A 20,879-nucleotide genomic window follows, 5' to 3' on the forward strand; every position below is an offset into this window, starting at 1 on the left:
TAATAAAGTACTTCCAAGGCCAAGCATCAAGGTATAATAAGTCGCCATCCACTGGGCTATGCTTATCGTTTTCCCTCCCAGTCACGGTACTGAAGAGATGATGGCAAAAATGGTGGAGGGCAACTGTGCTGGTCATTGAGACACCATCAATCAGCTCGAATCCTACCCTCCCTGGTCAGCTCTGTGGTGCTGGGGTAATGTCTCCGCAAACCTTGCTCACGTTTTGCCAGGTGCTCCCTGTTACAGTCTTCCAAAAGGAGGCAAGACAGGAAGACTGAACAACTGAAGGAAGGAGAAGGGATTTATTTCTTCCTGTTTTGCATCTTGTTGTTCACTATTGGGATGGCATTTGATTGCAGTCTCCAGATTTTTCTAGCAATTCTAGAGCTAGCTTCATCTTGTCTCAAAGGCAGTTCTTTCTCCTCGGAACTTTAGATGACTTGTACTTAGGGCTCTTCCTCCAGGCTTCTGGGGTTTAAAAACCTCTTCCGTTGGCTCCCAAAAGACAGTCGCCACTTCCTGCAATTTCTATTTCTGGGTTATTATCTGCATCCTCTTTTTGCCTTTTCAATGCTTCCATATCTGTTGAATCAGTTCCTTATATGAAATACTCTGTGTTTAAATAGCAACTGTAATTTCTATATCTGTGACTGGACAGTGACTAATATAAGAGCCAAGTAAAGTTTGAACATGTGAGGGAATTTTGGACAATCTATCCTTCATTGAAAAGGGCAAATGGAGCAAAACTGTATGTGTAATGAATGAAAAGTAGGAAAGGAACAAAGGCCTATGTGATGGAAAAAAGGGCTTCAACTATTTCATAAAATTTTCAACTATTAAAATAAATGTGTCGATGCCAACGATAGCATCTGATACCTTTTATTTTTGAACTTCTGAGAGCTTAACATATTGACTTGAATATACCAAATATCTAAATTGATTGCGATGCACCAGTAATTCCTAAAGGAAAAGAACAAGAAAGTCCATAAAAGACCAGAGGATAGGTATTATATACATTGATACTTTTCTGCTATCTACATACTTTCTCCCAGAGTCAAACATTTGTAAATGATCTTGCCAATCTGTCTGCTGCCTTTGTGCCTGGGAGAGCTGCTGAAGAATATCACAGAAATCCACAATAACAGATTGATGTTATTTGCTATTACATTCATAAACACAGCTCATACAGGCATTCAACCCTACCCAAAATACTATTATGTATTTCCAATTCCCATAATGATAGTCTTGCTTTCTGTATGTCTTTTCTGACTAACATTTAAGGCATAGCAAAGCACTAAGACAACAGAAGCTGGTGCCTGGGTAACTCAGTCGGTTAAGTGTCCGACTTCGGCCCAGGTCAGGATCTCACAGTTCACAAGTTTGAGCCCCGTGTCAGCCTCTGAGCTGACAGCTCAGAAGCTGGAGCCTGCTTCAGATTTTGTGTCCTCCCCCCCCCCTCTCTGCCCTTCTCCCCACTCATGCTCTGTCTCTCTCTTTCTCTCAAAAATAAACATTAAAGGGGTTCCTCGGTGGCTCAGTAGGTTAAGCGTCCGACTTCAGCTCAGGTCATGATCTCACGGTTCGTGGGTTCGAGCCCCACGTCGGGCACTGGGCTGACAGCTCAGAGCCTGGAGCTTGCTTCCGAATTCTGTGTCTCCTCTCTCCGCCCCTCCCATGCTCATGCTCTGTCTCTCTCTGTCTCTCAATAATAAATACACATTAAAAAATGTTTTTTAAATAAAAAATAATAAACATTAAAAAAAATTTCTAAAGAAAACAGAAAACAGAAGCAACCTGTGATGGTTACTTTAGTGGCCCCCCAATGAACTTTAACTCTAGCATGCAAAACCTTGAATAGTCTCTCCCACCTCGACTCTGGCTTTGACCATGTGACTTGCTTGGCCAACAGGAATATTAACAAGAATGATGGATGCAAATGTTTGATAAATACTTGAATATCAGGTGTGTTCTCTTAGAAATGGTTGCTCTTGGAAAGTGGTTGCCATGCATAAATGGACACTACCGAATGGTGAGAGCCCATATGAAGAGAGCTGCTAGAGGTTGAAAGACCACCTTCTAGCCAAGCTTCCAGCCGGAAACAATAGCGTAAGTGGCCTCAGCTACACTGTGTGGAACAGGGCTACTTACTGTGTTCAGTCAAACACAGAAGAAGAAGAAACCTTCATCCTGTCAGAGGCCTTTGTCATTTGATGGGGACTTCCCTCCATTGGTCATCTCCTCTCCCTCTCTTTTGAATCTTTCTCATCACCATCCTTCCTTGTTCTTGTTCCTCCCATAGTTTATACAAGTATGGATGTAGCTGTCTTACTCTGACCCCTTATCTCTTCTGGCTATAACCCCATTTGGCTGCTTCTTTCCATGGCCAGCCTTTCAAAAATTACATCTGCCCTCTCTCTCCACTTCCTCATAGCCCATTTTCTTTTCAGTCCCCTTCAAATCTGCCTCCTGTTTCCACCATTCCCCAATTGTGTGTGTGTGTGTGTGTGTGTGTGTGTGTGTGTGTGTGTGTGTTTGTCCTGATCACAAATGGCCTCTATATTGCCAGATCTAACAGACTGACTTCCACCCACTACCTACGTTAAGTTCTCAAAGACTTCTCACCATTTATCACTATATCACATGGTACCTTCTTTTCTCTTGGCTTTTAAAGTACCTCCTGTCTTCCCCCTAGCTTACTGGTTACTTTGTCCGGTTTCTTTCTTGGCCTCTCGTCTCACACCTGACTGAATCTGAGTTGCACGTGGGTTGTTTCTAGACCTTATGATTTTCTTCTGCTTTCTCTTCCAATGTGACTCTAGCTAATTCAGTGGCTAAATGATATCTATTACAATGACAGCCAAATTTATAGCTCTAGCCCAATTCTCTAGAGAACTATATCTGCCTGTATACTGTTTACCTCCACTTAAATATCTGACAAGCACCTTAAGCACATTCATCTGAAACTCAGCCCTTTCCTAATCTTCCCCATCTCAGTGATAACTCCATCATAAATCACTTGCTCAATCTAAAACCATAGGAGTTATGCTTAATTCTACTACTTATTGTTTCAACAGACATTTAATTGAACACTTACTACCACCAAACATACACTAGATTAACATGATTCTTGTCACTGCTTAGAGTTGACAACAGATGTGAATGGATAATTACAATACAACTGGAAAAAATGTAGTAATAGAGAATAGGTAAAATACGTCTACACGCAAAGGGATAGTATTCAAGTGCCATTCTGGGAAACAGAGGAAAACATTTCAAATAGCCAAGTTCTGAGAACTTTTGCTCTCATTACAGGAACTGCTCAGTTTCTTGTTTGGCTTATTACTTGAAGTTAACCATACAAGTTAGATCACAAATTATGTATCCCTTAAGATAAAGGGTTCTCAGGTTTGAGATAAATGTTTTCCTAATGTAGAACTTCTGTCAAGCTGTGGTCCTGAGTGGTGATTTGGATTTGGATTGTTCCCTCTCTCATCAAATATCTTTGAATTATTCTCCCCTCAGTGTTTCATTTATGTGGCTATAAATCCCACTTCATTTCTTTTTCTCTGCCTTCTTGTTTTGCTCCAATCTAGCATAATTTTAGAGTGGTAGGAAACTTGACAACCCCAGTAAACCTCCTACTCTCAGAGACACATGAGCATTATGTAATTAAACAGTGAGGTGCATTGCTTAATACACAGATCTTTTTTTTATTTTAAGCACTTATATTTGGTGACAACATGAATCTTAATAAAAGTACATGCATAGTTCATATATCATACTTCACCCAGAACATGCTAGAAGATTAAGAATCATGAGTAGTTGTCCTCTGTCTAACGTGATAGTCTCTGGAAGTGCAAGGTTTAAAAGAAAATTATCGTGCTTCATATGAAAACTTTTTGAAGTATTTTAAAGTATTAATACCGTGTGGATTTCATTGTACCTGTAGGGGTAGGAAATGCCACAGGTAAGATTGACTATCACAAAGAATTTCTCCCCAGTTCAATAAATACTCCAGTGGAGTAAGAAATTCACGGTAATAGACACAAGTTGGTACATACGGGTGAAAAATAATTGGCAAGAATGATCTCAACGATTATTAGATAATGTTTTTCTAATTAGTAGATTTAACATTAATCTCTGTAACTTCATTTCCAAATACATAAAGTTCAGCTTTGATATATATTTATTAAACATAACATATTTCGGGAAATTCGGTAGGGAGATTAGAAAGACTAAGACCTTCAAGAATTGAAGCTTAAAGGAGCTTAAAGGAGAAGACAGTCTTGTAGGGGGAAAAAAAAAACAACCCAGCAATGCCAAGCGTGGCAATAAGAGTACAGAAGGGAGCACATAGAAAAGAATACTTTGTTCTGGAAAAATACAGTCCTGGGAGGAGCTGGGTAAGTTCACTCATGAAGGTTTGAAGCAAGAATGTGAAGAATGTATGGATGTGTTGAATTGCTATATGGTACACCTGAAACTAATATAATTCTGGACTGGGATTAAAATGGAAACTTAAAGAATATGAAGAATGTGATAAATTTTCCAGGGGGGAAGTAGACCAGCATTTGAACATAGCTAAGTCTACGAGAATGCCAAGGGGCAGGGAGCGAGTGCATTTGGAGGGCAGGAGGGAACACTGAGCTCCAAGCTGTGGGCAGAGCCTGGGCTGAGCAGAAGAAGGGAGGCTGAGTAAGCCAACAGGGCCAGCTGGAGACGGCCTGGGGTCTGCATAGAAAGCGTCTCTGCTTTCAGATAATGTTCTAAACTAGATTTGTGTTTGGTAAACATGAAAAGTTAAATACAACCTTTTGCATTTATTTAATGATGAAAAGCTGTGACTGCTATGTTTATAATTTAAACACCTATAGATCTTTTGCTGCAACTCATTCTTGACTCACAACCTTCCAGATTGCAAGAAAAATATGTAAATGTAATCAACAGCATACATTTAATGAGCTTTCATCTACACAGAGCTCTGGGATTCTTTTCTTACAGATAGGACCTGTATATCCTAAACACGTCTATATATCTACACCTAAGTATCTATACCTATGTCAATGCCAATGTCTAGGCCTGTATCTGGAGCTAGAGCTATATCCCTGGTAAGGAAGGAATGGGGCGGGACTATGAGTAACTTCTCCAAATAAAAAGGTAACACTTTTCAACTTCTCATCAATTCCACAGCTCCTACCTTGCTCTGAGCCACCATCACATCTCACCTGGATTACTGCAAAAGTCTCCTAACTGATCTGATTCTATATCTGACCCCTATGAGTCTGTCCTCACTGCAGCCACTACAATGATTCTTTTCAGACATCATGCCACTCTTCCACTCCACCCTTTGACTGGCTCCCTTGGGTGCCAAGTCCTAGGATGGCCCAGGTCCTGAAGGGTCTCACCTTCTTTTTCCTCTCTGACCTCTTTCTTGGTCCTGCCTTTTTTTTTTTTTAAGTAAGCTCTACACCCAATGTGGGGCTTGAACTCGTCACCCCAAGATCAAGAATTGCGTGCTTTACCTACTGAGTCATCCAAGTGCCCCTTGGCCTTGTCTTTTTCATCCACAATGTTCCCCCCACACTGACCTCCTACCTATGTATTTCCTGCCTTTGGGTCTTTGCAGCGACTGTCTTCTCTATTTGGAACATTCTCCCTGAAGACATCCACCGAGCGCACGTCCCCATCTCCTTACTGTCTGTGCAAGTTATCAATTGATTGTCTCTCACTTCTAAACTCATCCTCTTCCTGCTTCTGACAGGAGATCTAGGCTCTTTAAATATCTTCTCCTGGGCCAGCTGGCACAATGTTAAGCTTTGTCAGTAGAAGATGCTGGAAAAACACTGCAGCAAAGTGAGATCTTGCTTCCTGGTTCCAACAGCTCACCAGCCAAGTTCCTGCCGTGCAAGTGGCTTCCCTATGTCCAGCTCCTATAGAGCACACAGCTTCTCTAGCCTGGGCTCCGGAAACACCCAAAAGCCATCAGCTACCTACAGCAACTCTCCCCACCCCAGAGGCTCTTGTGATGGAGTAGTTCTGATGAGAAACTTCTCTGCACGGTTTTTCCCCCACCCTAGAGGGAGGTTCTCTGGCAAGTTCCAGAAGGTGGATTTCCAGCAAGAGCACTGTTCCGCAGGAATGTTTCTGCCATCCAATAATTCACAACTGCACCTCCCAGCAAGGCCTGGAACTCAGCTCTGGCTGGAGGGCACTATCTCAATCCTAGGAGTAGGGGCTGTTCTTCATATGTTCCTGCTTTCTCTGCAGTTTGCTTTCCCTCTTACTAGTTGATCTCCTATTAATTTAATATTCTGTTAAATGACTCTTTACAGTATATGCTCCTTATTCAAATTACCATATGGTTTCTCCTGATTGGGTCTAGACTAAATCAAATCTTAACTCAAAGATCAGGATGAAGTTTTTTCTTCTCTCTCTACTCAAGTGTGCCTGCCTTTTGGACCCCTTGGCCTTGCTCCGGATTTTTCTTTCTTCCATAACATTTATAACCTTCCAGCATCCTTGCCAGTTTATGGGTTTATTACGTCTATAGTTTATGAACTGCTTATTCTTACTAGAATTGAAATACCTCAAAAGTATGCACCTTTTTCCAAAGGTTGTTCATGGATGTATCTCAAACTCCTAGAACAGTAAGTGGCACATAGTAGATGGTCAGTAAATATTTGTTGAAGGAATAATCAACAGATCACAAGCAGCTGCCTTTCTGAATACACCGTCCCATATGAGGGGAACTTAACATGTCAGAATTTCTGTATCCTCTGGGGACTGAGAGAGGTGCCAATCCTTCCACTTGTCCTAGATTACAGATTATAGAAGTTGTTTATTGCTATAGGTATGGTCCTTAAGATACCACAGAAGAATGTGGTCCCAGCATCTCAAATGCATCTAACCATGTTAACTAAACCAGTAACTCCTTCTTCTGTTATTTTTTGAATGTGGCAATTGGTTTTATATTTAATTTGCTTGTGTTCACTGTCAAGCTGTGTGCACATGTTGTTAAAACAAAGATATTCACTGTCACTGACACCTGACTTCTGATTAAGGATATAAGAGAGAGCAAAACATCTGAAGAATAGATCTATATAGCCTTGAGTTAATCACACATAGATAGAAATAGTATGTATATATATATCCTTTTCTTTTCCAAAGTTTATATATCCAGTAAATAATCATGGCCAATATACCCAGACATAGTTAGGGGAAAAAATACAATTGAAATAGGTAACAACAGGCAACATCTAATTTTAATTTCTCATTGCTGTTTAACATATGGATACAAGGTTGATTTCCTCTATGGAAGTGAGTATCCCCAGTTCATCTCTGTGAAGTTCATCTCTGTGTACTCTTAGCTTTCTTTGAAAGATAACCCAGTCCTTTGTATCTCATAAAGATGAAAGGCTCTATGAGATACAATAGACATCTAAACTCCTCAAATATAGATTATACGTGGAGAGAAGAACTTTGGTTATTTGGAACTACAGGAATATAAATCAGCTTGGTTAGCCACATTTTCCAGAGATATAAGAGCATTCTCACTCAGAAGCAGTACACTTTTTCATTTTAAGCATTTCTATATGGAATATTTCTAAAATGCATTGCATCTCCGGGCACCTGGCTAGCTCGGTTGATAGAATATGTGACTCTTGATCTCTGGGTCATGAGTTCAAGCCCCACGTTGGATGCAGTGTTTACTTAAAAATTAAATTAAATTAAATTAAAATATACTGCACCTTTATTTTCAGCAGTTGAAGATACTTTCTCTGAAAAGCCGTGTCTACCTCTTCTAGTTTGAAGTGGGTGCCCTTGATCTATGCTCACAACAGATCCCGTACTTTGCCGAGCAGAACACTGATCCCATTGCATTATGACTACCTGTTTAAATGTCAGTGGCCCTCCCTGGGTTGTAATGTCCTTTAGGGGACATTTCATATGTGCCAAGCACATAGCAGATACTTAATAAATATTTGTTGACTGGGATGCTTGGGTGGCTCAGTCAGTTAAGCGTCCGACTTCGGCTCAGGTCATGATCTCACGGTCCGTGAGTTCGAGCCCCGCGTCGGGCTCTGTGTTGTTGGTTCAGAGCCTGGAGCTTGCTTTGGATTCTGTGTCTCCCTCTCTCTCTGCCTCTACCCCACTCACTCTCTGTCTCTCTCTCTCAAAAAATGAATAAATGTTAAAAAAATTTTAAAAATATAAAAAAAAATTTGTTGACTGATGACAACCTCAGGGGCATCACTACTAACACTGAAAGTAATACAGGGGGAGAGTAGTCAAGGCATTTTGAGCAGGTGATGCTCTCGGACTTGACATAAACTCTACAAATTCTTTGAATTTTGTTTCTCTCCTCTTAGTATTAGGTAAAACGATCCTTGTTGTTCTTTTCCCCCTGATTATTCATTGTTTCTAACATGCTATGGGGGTGTGAAAACAAGACCTACAAACAAATGTATACTAAGTTAAAAACAGACAAATAAACATGCAACTGCCATTCTGTAAAATTCACAAGCCTCAGTGCTAGAAGGAGTTTAGCTCCAGTAAGCTCTCTCTCTTTTAATTCTTCATAGTTTTTAGCTGTTCTCGTTCGATGAAGTTGTCAGAAAGCAGAGGTTTCCAAAGGGTGATGTGTTCCCATGTTCTGCTCCATATAATCAACTTAATTTAATACATATTGTAGCAAGAAAGAAATTTGAAAAGCTTGTCTTAAATCACTGCCCTCCCACTTCTCAAGAAAAATCACAGAAAGCAATACATAATATAGAAACTCTCAGTACAGACACACAGCCATAAAACCAAAGCACTCTTTCTTCAATAAGTGGATGTTTCACCGAGGTCAATTAAAGGCAAGATTTATGCACACTTGAAGTCACTCTGCCTTAAAAAATGACTTTACACACTCTTCTTGAAGGTAGAGTGAGGAACCACTCGGAAGCTGAATGCCTTTATAATGGAAAAACAGAAATAATTTGTAAGATAAGCCTGGTCTTTAAGACTACAACAGAAATGGTGAGGGGAAACCCCAAAATATATGAGAATAGGGAAGACGAAAACTGACTTCCAAAGTCACTGAAGAGGAAGAAATCTCATGTCTCTATTTAGAGCATCTCAACTGAGAAACTTGTTTCTTATGCCTTATCTGAATGGCACAGGTTGAACCTTCTTTGACTTATAAAGTGAGGATAAACTTAAAAGGTCTACAGTGCCAATAACACATTACAGCCTGTAAACAGTATTCTTTGACACTATCCATAATTAATTTCTGTGCCTACCAAGATTTAGAAATGTAAAACAGCGGAGAAAATATAAGGCCTCACAAACCTAATGAAACCTCACTGTATTGCATTGTATTGCATTCAGAATGGTGACTCTATTGTAAACCAAGCTGGGATTGAGTGATGGGTGGACCAGCATGGGTAGCAGTTGCTCTGGGGTCTTGGATGAGTGGAAACTTGCTATGGAGACTAACTTGGAAAAGGCATTCCAGACAGAAGAAATTTCACATGCACAGAAGGGCCCAGGATCAGGAACAAGTTTGGCTTGTTCAGAGAAAATCATGTAGTTTGGAACCTCTACGAGGGGCATGCATGGTAGGAGATGTGGCTCTGGAGCCGGGCAGGAGTAAGATGATGAAGACCATATCACGTTATGTGCTTTCATCGGGTAAATGAGGAAGTAGGTAACAAATGGCCCAGAGAAGTCAGGAGCTGGATAATGATATGACTGGATATGCAAATGAGAAAAGTCCTCTCTGGCAGTAGTAAAGAGGGTAGGTTTGAGAAGAAGAAACTGCAGGCCAGGCAGCTGTCCAGGTGAGAAATGACAATGGTCTGAGATGGGAGAGTAAAAGCATAAATGATGGAGAGAGCCAGAAGTGGGACATCTGAGGGACAGAACCTGGCCACACTTGATAATAGGTTAGATGGCCAGGGTAAAGTAAGGAAAGAAATCTGATAAGTCTCTTACATTCTGACCTCGACATCGAGAGAGGAAACACGGAGGAATTGGCTGGTTCGTTGTGGGCCTGATGAGTTTGAAGAATCTGTGATGTCTATAGATAGAAGTGGGTCCAGAGATTCAGTCAGACATTTGGAGAGTATGTGGATTCATCACTTATTTATTCAACAACTATCTATCATGGTAGAAGATAAGAGCCAAGGGCAAAATCTGGAGACATCATCATTTAAGAATCAGGCAGAACAAGAGACACCATCAAAGGAGATTCAGGGAGAAGTCAGGAAGAAAACCAGTAGAGGGTGGTGCATGAACAATGGAGCAGCAGGGTTACCAACATGGGAGTTACCAATGTCTAAAATGCTGAAGAGAAATAACAAAGGATAGGCACAGGAGGAAGCCATTGAGATGGGAACCAAGACTGGATTCAGTGGCACGGTGAGGGTGGAGACGGTTAATGAGTTATGCATCTGGAACAAATAAGAGTTGGCTCAGTGGAGCAGGCACTTGCAGAAGGCCTTTGAGAAACCAACTGAACAAGGAGACATACAAGATGGTGGCTTGAAGAGGTCATAGGGTCAAGGTTGGAAGTGGGTTAGATTAGTAGTCAAGGTTAGATTAGTCTGAAATGAGCTAATCCCATTTCCACCATGCTTTGGAGGAAGCCCACCCACTACTGGACTAAAGATTCCTTCCCATTTTTGTTTTATCCATGAGATGGAGAATGTTGAGATAAATAACACACCATTTTCCTAAAATTATATATATATATATATATATACACACATATATGTAGATATGTATAGATATAGATATATATACACATATATATCTGTCTATACATATACATATGTGCACAATTACTATAAATTTATAATTATTTTAATATTAAATTTAATATTAAACATTAAATTTAATTATATATATAATAGCTGTTTGGTAAAATATCAAATGCTGTATGTAATCAAATGGAAGGAAATGTTTTTATCGGAAACACTCTCCAAAAGACACTGACTGGGGTAATGAGCTGGGTTAATGTCCAGGGAATATGCTTATGTAAGTGCAAGGAGACTCTGAAGTGATGGTACTCTCAGGCCTTAGGGGCCAGGCTGAAGTCTAAAGAAATACAGAAGAAGTGAGAACATTGCAGAGCAGGGAGGAAATAAAAGAGGCAGATGTTATTTAAGGAAAGCAATCTATAAACCCCTTTCTTCCATTTGTCTGACAAAATCTTAGTAATTAGTAATTTAATAACTGACTACATTACTCCTTAATGCTTTCGTATAATTGCAAAGAAGAGACAAATACCTACCCAAGCTCAAGACTAGACAAAAACAGAGACCATGGGGCAAGTTGCAATGTGGATTATGTCTAGTTCTCTCCACTTCCTTGGTGGATGCATGATTTTGTATGTCCATGTACCCATAAATGGAAATTGATGAAACTATTTTAATTCAGAAGTTGCATAACTTGGGAACGCACAGTCTCATCTTTATTTGTCATCAAAATGCTATTCAACAGGTAGGCAGAAGACAAGAAGGTAAATAGCTTAAATTAACACCACTAATCCCTACAGTCCTGAGGTTCTAGGGAAAACTACAGTCGAAAATGTTGGAGAGCACTGCTGGCATATCAAGGATACTGTGTATTACCTGACCTACCTCCATATGGTGTTTTAGGGGACAGTGACTCGCGAGACAGTGACTCGCGAGACAGTGACTCGTGCTGGGTGAAACTAGCCCAGTGGGTCAACAAGAGAGTTCGCCAATGAGGAAAATCAGCAGCAAAGATCAAATAGACTGACATTTATACACACCACAATTTTAAATATTTGCACCATTTTGGTGTCATTATTTTACTTGGATCATTATGTGCTAGAAGTCCTTTAGCATGGAGACTATGGGACTGAGGAGTGTATTTTATCAGGCCTTTCAAGTAAGACTGAAGCCAAAAGAAATGAGATTTTTTCCACTTTCAACTCAGCAAAACAATCCAGGCATTTTGCAGCAGGAGTGGCTTCTCTGATATGGGATAAAGGAAAGACAGAGAAATGAAGAGGGGAGTTATGTCTTATTTATTTACCAATTATTTTGATTATGTTATGATATTTGTACTATTCTGGTGAATTATTGTTTACTGCTCGCATTGCTAATTAATTTTCCACACACTGACTTCTGAAGTATTCAACCAGATGGCTGGATGGTTTCTAACAAGGCTATGTGTACATATTCTCTTTTGTATCTTTCTGAGTAGGCAACCACAATTCTAGGCTGTTCCAAAGTCCCCTTCCCTCTGTGACTTACATCCTACGTAATTCTCTCTCCTTGAGTGCAAGCAGGAGTGTGAATACAATGTTTTTTGTTTTGTTTTGTTTTGTTTCGCTTTCTTTTGTTTTTTTAACTCCATTGATTAAGTTAACAGTATATGGGAAAAGGTGAAGGGATTTTCCATTGTAATTAAGGTTCCTAATCAGTGGATGCCATTCATCAAAAGGGAGATTATCCTAGATGAGCTATTCAAAAAAAGATCCAGGCCTTCCCTGAAGGGAAAGAATAAAAGTGAGAGAGTCGCCCTCTTCCTCCCTCTCTTCCCCCCCCACCCCACTCCCGTCCTAGAAGAAGTAAGCGATTGTGTGTCCTTCCACCTGAAGAAAATCAATTCTGCCAACAACTACGTGATCATGGAAAGGACTCTGAGCCACAGATGAGACCCCAGCTCCAGCTGGCACCTGGATTGCAGCCTTGGGAGACCCTGAGGAGACTCCTGACTCATACAAACTGTAAGAGAATAAAGGTATGTTGTTTTAAGTCAGTAAGTTTGTGCCAATTTGTTGCAAGTGAACACCCTCAAAATGAATGTCCCGATCACCACACTCAGAAACTTTGAGCTTATTGGTCTCTCAGGGAAAAATCCATCTGTGTCGACAACATGGACAAAAATCCTCTTATGAATCTGAGACACTGAGGTAATTGAGGCCAAATCCAGATTCTTAATAGAAGGATGTTGGGTGAGACCACTGGAGGCGAGGTAGCTCTTTGGCAAAGACTGAGAGAGAGAGAGAGATGCTTTACGTGATGATTGATTTGCAGACTGCTTCATTCATGGGCCTCGGGGCACGTTTGGAGAAAGATCACACACGCCGTGGATGTATAACCCTGTCTCCATCTGAGCAGCGCCTGGCTCGACAGATGGCTTTAACACTAGGAAACCTAGCAGCTTCTGATTCCGTCAACCTGGAAAGAGGAATCCAGGAACGTGGGACTCTGATGACAATCTCCCACATCGCATCCCATAAAACAAACAAGAATTCACACCAGAACACTCGCCAATGCCGGAACTATGAAGATTTTGAGAGCTCGCTTTCCCCCTTTCATTGTGTTTTATTAGTGCCGGGCTACATGGGGTCTCGAGCGCTCGTTAGGCACACACTGTGAAGCACAAGTGCCACTTGTCATGTGGAAAAGGCCCTAAGCGGGCAAGCTGCAGCCATCAAAATGAGTGGTTCAAAGAAGCCACCCGAAAAGCCACTGCTGAGCCCTTTGAAAGAACAAAACCTGTGGGTGAGAAAGGAAGGACCCTCTCAGGAAAAGATCCAAGCAAATTCAGAAAAAGCTGAGCAGATACTCAAGAGCCCTACCTGGTATGTCAGTGTTTCCTGAGGTTCTGTCATCTCGTTTACTTTCAAGGTCTGGCCCGGGAAGTCTGGAAAGCCACTGGCACTGTCTGAACCCCCCTTCACTCCCTGAGAAAACAGCCCAGTGCTGAGAGGAAGGGCCACATCCTCCATTTTGCTAATGTGCCTTACCTCAGGTTTTCTGCCTAGCGACTCGGTAAGATGGATTACTTACCACTGTGACAACAAGTGATCACAAACACAGTAGCTTAAGAATCAATAGCCTCATCTTAGCTCACACGGTTCCTTAGCTCAGAAGTCTGGGCACAGCCAGAACCCGGGAGGCTGGGCTCCCTCCTCAGGGTCCCACAGGCTGAAATCAACACGGAAGCCCACCTGTATCCTTGTCTGGGGAGGCCGGGGACATATCCACTTCCAAGATCACTTTCGGTGTTGGCAGAATTCGGTCCCTTGCAGTGACAGAACCAAGGTCCTCGTTTCCTTGCGGGCTTTTAGCTGGAGACTACCTTCAATTCTTAGAGGCCACTGATACTCCTTGCCACATGACCTCGTCTATCTTCAAGCCACCAATGGTATGTTAGTTCCAGGGAATACACAGGGTGAGTATGCCAGGGAGTGTGGACCCTTGGACACCCTCTTCGATACCATTCTGCCTACCACACAAGATCACTATTGTTATTCCCATTTTACAGGTGAGGAAACCAAGGCTGAGAGAGAGGGTTAAATGCTGCCAGCACTGATGTGAAACCAATGCCTGTTTGCCTTTAAAGACCCTATTTCTTTAACATGTAAACGGAATAGTCTTCAAATTTTTGTCAGAGTACCTTATAAACGTCTGAGGTCTATAACTGAGCAAAAACAAGTATATGGCTGGCCCTGAGTGGTGCTGATTTACGCCCCTAAACCAGAATTCTGAAACCCGAAAGTTCTCCCAAGATAATAAGCACTCAACCTTCTCCTCCTCTCTCCTTAAATGCCCTCGGGTCGCTTTTGAAGCTTTCTCGGTGGAAAATCAGATTTGGGCACCTTTCCATTGTCAGCCTTGAACAAGGAAAGAACAGCAAATATTCTTTGTAGGAACAAGCACTTTATTAAAATGTGTTAAACTGCTCCTTTCGGAGCTAAACAACTAATTACATAGAGGAAGCCCCCATGGCTCTCATGCCAGATTTTCTGGTTTCTAGAAAGGAGTTTAAGTCAGTGCTTGCTCTGTGATGTGACAGCGGAAGGCTGAGTTGCCAAGCTGGGAACAAAACTGGTTACAAGGGGACATGAGGGAACAGACCACTTGTTCCATTCGCCTCTGGATCCCCACTCCAACAGGGAGGTGCTCGCAGTACTGGCTGAATAAACGGAAGCACGAAAACCAGCATCGTGAAATGTAACTTTCTTCATTTGGTAACTTGAAAAAGGAATTCGTTTTTTTTGTTTTGTTTTGTTTTTTGTTTTTTTTTAAGGCAGTGACTTTACAGTGAATTTAGCCTTTGGTGCTGGCTTGACTACACATATCGAGTTTTTTGTTTTTGTTTTTTTTTTTTTTAAGTTTTCTTTTTTTAAAATTTATTTGAGAGAGAGAGAGAGAGACACAGAGAGAGAGAGAGAGAGAACGAGCAGGGGAGGAGCAGAGAGAGAGGGAGACACAGAATCTGAAGCAGGTCAGACTCTGAGCTGTCAGCACAGGGCCCCATGCAGGGCTCCAACTCACTAATGGGGAGATCATGACCTGAGCTGAATGAAGTCAGGTGCTTAACCGACTGAGCCACCCAGGCACTCCCACATTTCAAGTTTTTAAGGACAGTCATGATTCAAGTATCTCTGCAGATACTCTAATTTTTGACTCACAGATATGACTCCACTAAACATCTCTATAAGAGGTAAAATCAGAAGCCAGGAAAACGACCCCAATTCCAAAAAAATATCTTCTCATTGTTTTGTAAAGGGACAATCACAAATGAATATTATAAATTAAGAATGAAAAATAACCCAATAACCCGAAGGGTGCCTGGGTGGCTCAGCCGGTTGAGTGTCTGACTTTGGCTCAGGTCACAATCTCTGGGTCTGAGCGTGAGCCCTGTGGGCTCTGTGCTAACCACTCAGAGCCCGGAGCCTGCTTCGGATTCTGTGTCTCCCTCTCTCTCTGTGCACCTCCCCTGCTCAGACCCTGTGTCTCACTCTCTCTCTCTCTCAAAATAAATAAACATTTCACAAAATGTTTTTTTACCATTCTCAACGTAAGAGAAAAAACCGTAACTCTTTGTGGTGACAGATGTTAACTAGACTTATTGTGTGGGTCATTTTGCAATATACACAAATATTGAATCGTCGTGTTATACACCTGAAACTGCTATGTTACATGTCAATTATCCCTCAATTAAAAAAAAAAAAAAGCATTCTTAGTTTGTTTTTTTAAAGGACTCCAACATGTAGAAGTATTTCAAGTTTAAAGAAACGTTTCCCCCATTATACTAAATATTATACTAATGTCATGATACCATGAAAAGATGATTACACCTGGATACTACTCCCCTGTTATTTGGGCTGTTGTATACAAAATGTTCAGCCCAACGTGTAGAGTGGGGGCAGCGAGGGGGCTTCCTTTTCCTCTCCTATTTGTCTTTAATACACGTGTTGAACCAAACTCAAATTTTATGTTATTCAGGCCTATTGATAGTCAGTAAGTATGTCTTAAAACAGTATTAACTTCTAGCTGTGTAGCAATTTCTTCCTACGATGCACCATCATGGGCATTAGCCCAGTGGGTTGTCATAAGGCTGTGAGGGAGACAGTCACCATCAATGTTCAGTTCTTTATACTCATTTTAAAGGTAACGAAACAGGTTCATTGGATCACTTGCCCAAAGTCAATGTTTGCCTGTTGGTCCTAGGTATAGTCTCTGCCTGCCCCACGTAGTGTCTCAAATTATGACGCTATGGAGGAACTGGACGAATGTGTACCCGAGCAGCAGGGGGCAAAGAATGTGAGCTTATACATGCTTCTTCTGGATCATACATGAGACACAGCTGGTAGGGCCTCTCCTCCTTTCCAATTAGCTCCCTTGATGTAATCTAATCTATCCCTAAAACCAAGTAGATACCGCACCGAAGCAATAAAAAAAAAAAAAAAAAAGAGCAATTAAAATATTTATCGCATACTTGTGGCCAGTATTTCTTCTCCACTGCGTATTTTTTTAAAGGTGTTACTATCGTAGAAGACCCTAACATACAGTCACAAATATTTATTTTCAGCGTGATAGAATTACAAGTTTAAAAAAATTAAATTGTACTTTCTCGGTATGTAATTTTTGTGTGTGCTCATCGTTAAGCTATTTTTTCCCACTCGGAAAAGCTGTTTCGCCACAAAGTCCACTTCTTTTTTACGTTTATCCACAGGGAAGTCATAATCCCCTACTTAAATAGAAGCCGGTTACCATGGAAATCATTCTAATGCCACTGAATCAATATTTTGATTTTGCTGACATTTAATGTAAAAAGAAAAGACAGACTAAGATTCACAGAAGTCACTTTTCATCTTCGTTGTAATTGTGATAGCTAGAAAAATTTGTAAAGAAAACATATGCTCTGTAATGAGCTCCGGTTAACTCCCGGTTATAAAGAACTGCGAATTCATAAAAGAACAATCTACATATTTATATGATTTTGGCTTTGTGTGTACACATACTCATGCGTGCTTTCGGACCCGAGATTTTTTTTTTTCCCCATCTCTGAACCGAGCCCTGATTCTCTCTTGTTAATGAAGTCAAAACTTGCGAGAGGAGATTCGAATGCATATAATTTTGCGATTGCCTTTTATGAAGTGTTCTGAAGAGGTGAAATTGGCATTGAGAATCACTCTTCTGGAGAAGCTGACCTTTCCTGCGCTGGATCCTAGTAACCCATCTGGTCCACCGAACATCCACAAAGAAGTGCTACAGCTGAAGATTCCTCAATCCGCCCTTATTACTCCTTTTGAGGAGAGGTGTGGAACTTGGACCTCCAGTTTAAGAAGCTCATGCCGATCAATGCTCATCAAGTCTCCATGCCGATCAAGTCTCATGCTAGATGTAGTTTTCCACATCTAACTTAAATCTTCGTGCTGCTGTAACTTAGCTACTCTCTCCTCTTCTACCCTCAGAAAAACACATAATACAGCTACTCTCTTCTGTTTGATATGTAGCTATTTGAAACCCTAGATCTTTAGATGGTGAGGGGATCTGAAAGAGTTAAGAGCAGCTCGACCTCAGGAATTAGGTACCTAAAGCATCTTAAAGGACTGGCAATCGGTTGTACTTTTAAGACAACGGAATCACCACTCAAATGTTTCTTCTGTGGGACAACCATCATGTATTTCTACATGCGTTCGCTCTCAAGACCCAAGGTCACCCTCTCCTGAGCTGGGGGGGGGGGAGGGGGGCGGTGGCTATGCTGAGGCATGCATTTCACATGCTTCCAGGGATGTTACCAGCAACATTTCACGGCTTGATCACGCCCTCCTGACTGACTACTTTCTTCCTCTGTTTCATCTTTCCCCTCCCCTTCAGGGGGTTCGTTTTTTTATTCCCTTTGATTCCCCAATATTTCTAGATGAGCCTCAACACTCAGATATCGCCGCTCTAAATCAGTAAACTACTTTTATAAACAATCTAGCATCGTTGACTACGTAGTGTTTTTGGCACGAGAGGTGGGAGACGGATGAGTTATGGAAATAAGATCACGGAAAATAAAGAGAAATGAAAGACGTTGCATATCAACATCGGAGAAAACCTAAGCACAAGATTTAAAACTTACCAAAGCAGATCTCCAGGGCCCTTCAGCATATTAATTAACAAGTAAATGAAACACCTGACTAGTTTCTATAAGCCTCAGTGTGTTACGAGCTGAAGGACATACCGATGCCTTTGGATCAGGAGAAAAAGGGGTCTACTTTCTAATCCCCTCTTAAGGCAGCAGAGGAACAAGGAGGAGAGTTGCACGAACAGACCAACACCAGCGCGTGTGGTCACATGTCAGTGGCATTCATTACAGCAAAACAAGCTGGACCAGCCTAAGCATTTCTCAAGGGGAATGATTAAAGAAAGTACTGTGATGTACACCTCTCTTCTTCGAAATGGTGTTTCTTAAACTGAACGCCATGGAAAATAGTCACAAGAGAATAAGTGAACAATCAAGTACAAAACTGTACGCATCATGGTTTCGACTTCGTAAATCTGCATTCACGTACATGTCATTCACCCAGGTTCTCTCAGACACATGCACATAGTCATGCTTTTGCACATACGTGTAGTAGGAAACACCGAGCCCAAAGGCGGATTTTCCTTGTAGAGTGCGTGGATGAGCTCCACCTCTGGGCATTGATTTGTACTCTTCAGTATGCACTGAAGCTTTTGTTTTTGGCCAAATAGGCACTTGGACACCAATGGGAGGGAAAGGAGAAGAGGGGGACGGAGGGGGTGTGACGTGCCTCACGGACGCCCCATCTCGTGGGCTAAACTTGAGCGTCTGTGGAAGGAGGTAGACCAGAAGGTGAGGGAACGTTCGTGAAGGACTGGGGAGCCCATGTGACAAAAGATACCTTCCCAGTTGAGGAGAGGGCCACCCGGCTTCCACCGGCAGCTGCAAACCACTGCAGAACTTGGTACCCTGGGGGCCGGGGAAGCCTGCTGTAGAGAATGTCAAGGACAAACCAGGCAAGAGAAACACTAAGGGGCCCGGCAGAGCCATGCTCTCAAGCTGGTCATGGGCGGCCCTGGGAACCTGGAAGCCTTTTCCACAACTACACACAACACTCTGGGTGGGCTTGTATCCCAACACTCTGGATGGGTTTGTATCCACGCGCACTGGAGACTGCTCTGCCTCCAGCCGACTCTCAGGAAAAACTCAGGAAGGCGGAAACTTGCTAAAGATCTGGTGAGATCTATGGTTAACCTGACCTAATTCACACTCACAGACCAGCAAGGAGGCGGAGGGAGATTTGTGCATTTCACAGCCGAGGAAAAACAGAGGCTCAGGTAGACTTTAGAGGTAAAGATCGAAGCAGACACTGAAATATATACACAGCATGTGTGAGTGAGTGTTTCCTACAAACACATGTGCGTGCATAAATTCATATTCACTGGAAGGCAGTACGTCAAAATGTACAAAATCATTATTTCTTCTTCTTTGTCTTAAGTTATTTGAGCGCGAGAGAGAGGGTGCTCAAGCGGGGAAGGGAAGCAGAGGAAAAAAGAGAATCTTGAGCGGGCCCCATGCGGGCTGCGTCCTGGGATCGGGACATGAGCCGAAATCAAGAGGCAGAAGCTCAACAGACTGAGCCACCCCAGCGCCTCCAAAATCATTATTTCTAAGAAGGGTTACAATTTGCCCTCTGTGTATTTTTCTGCCTTGCAATGTTCCCCTAATAATCATATCATACTTCTGTAATTATACGAGGAATACTAATCAAAGCAAGAACATATAAACTTTAGATATCTTCCAGGCAAAACAAGTTCCTAACGATGCGAGGCTTTAGGGGACGACAACACACACACACACACCGCCTTCCCTTTGGGATAACATAAATACATCTTGCCGGGTGTCACTTGTCAACACCTTACTAAGTGGCCTCCTGGTCTCCATGCCTCCTTTCTGGGACTTCAGGGACACGGGAGCAGGACTGGGAGACCCGGGGTGGGGGGATTGGTGGGGGGGAGGAATGGGCAGGCACATGCTCGTCTGCGTGCTGCCCGGACGCGTCCTGGCCTGTCCCCAGGGGAGTGGGCCCAGGTGTTACCTTCGGGCCGCTCAGCGGCCTTGCCGCTCTTGCCGGGCGCCGTGCTGTTGACCGTCTCGGACGACGTGCTCAGCTTGGTGCTGGGGTCCCGCTTGGGCTTGGGGGGCGGCTGCCTGCGGGAGCCACAGCTGCTGTCGTCCTCGGTGCCCCCGACCGAGTGCAGGGACTGGGACCTCACGGAAAAGCCGCTGGAGCAGGGATGGGGAAGTCTGTCCTGAGGAGCGGGCATCGTCATGAATCCCATGCGGAAATGTTTGCCCGCGTAAGTGCCTTCGTGGCCCCGCCCCACTTCGCCACCTATGCTGTAAAAGAAAGCAGAGCCAAATCCGTGAAGGTGAAGGGAGCCGGGAGGGCAAGGTCACGGACGCGCGCGCGTCTAGCGAGCGGCCGAGCGCACATTGAAACGCTAGACTGCGGAAGACACGTGTCCATTGGCACAAACGTCACACTTTGGCCTGAAGTGTGATGGGAAAGCAGGTATAACGTGTTTATAACCAGAAACCCTGACACTTCT

The 20,879-nt window shown here is 42.5% G+C and overlaps 1 protein-coding gene across 1 annotated transcript in view; it reads right to left on the minus strand.

Moving 5' to 3' along the window:
* Positions 1-20,879, minus strand: part of NYAP2 (neuronal tyrosine-phosphorylated phosphoinositide-3-kinase adaptor 2) — a 264,307-nt gene that overhangs the window by 132,066 nt on the left and 111,362 nt on the right. Inside the window, 1 exon segment of the mRNA XM_019445749.2 lies at positions 20,366-20,667. Coding sequence (XP_019301294.1) covers positions 20,366-20,667 — 302 coding nt within the window.

Source organism: Panthera pardus, unplaced genomic scaffold (assembly GCF_024362965.1).
Source record: "Panthera pardus isolate Hobbes unplaced genomic scaffold, ASM2436296v1 HiC_scaffold_10, whole genome shotgun sequence".
NCBI lineage: Eukaryota > Metazoa > Chordata > Mammalia > Carnivora > Felidae > Panthera > Panthera pardus.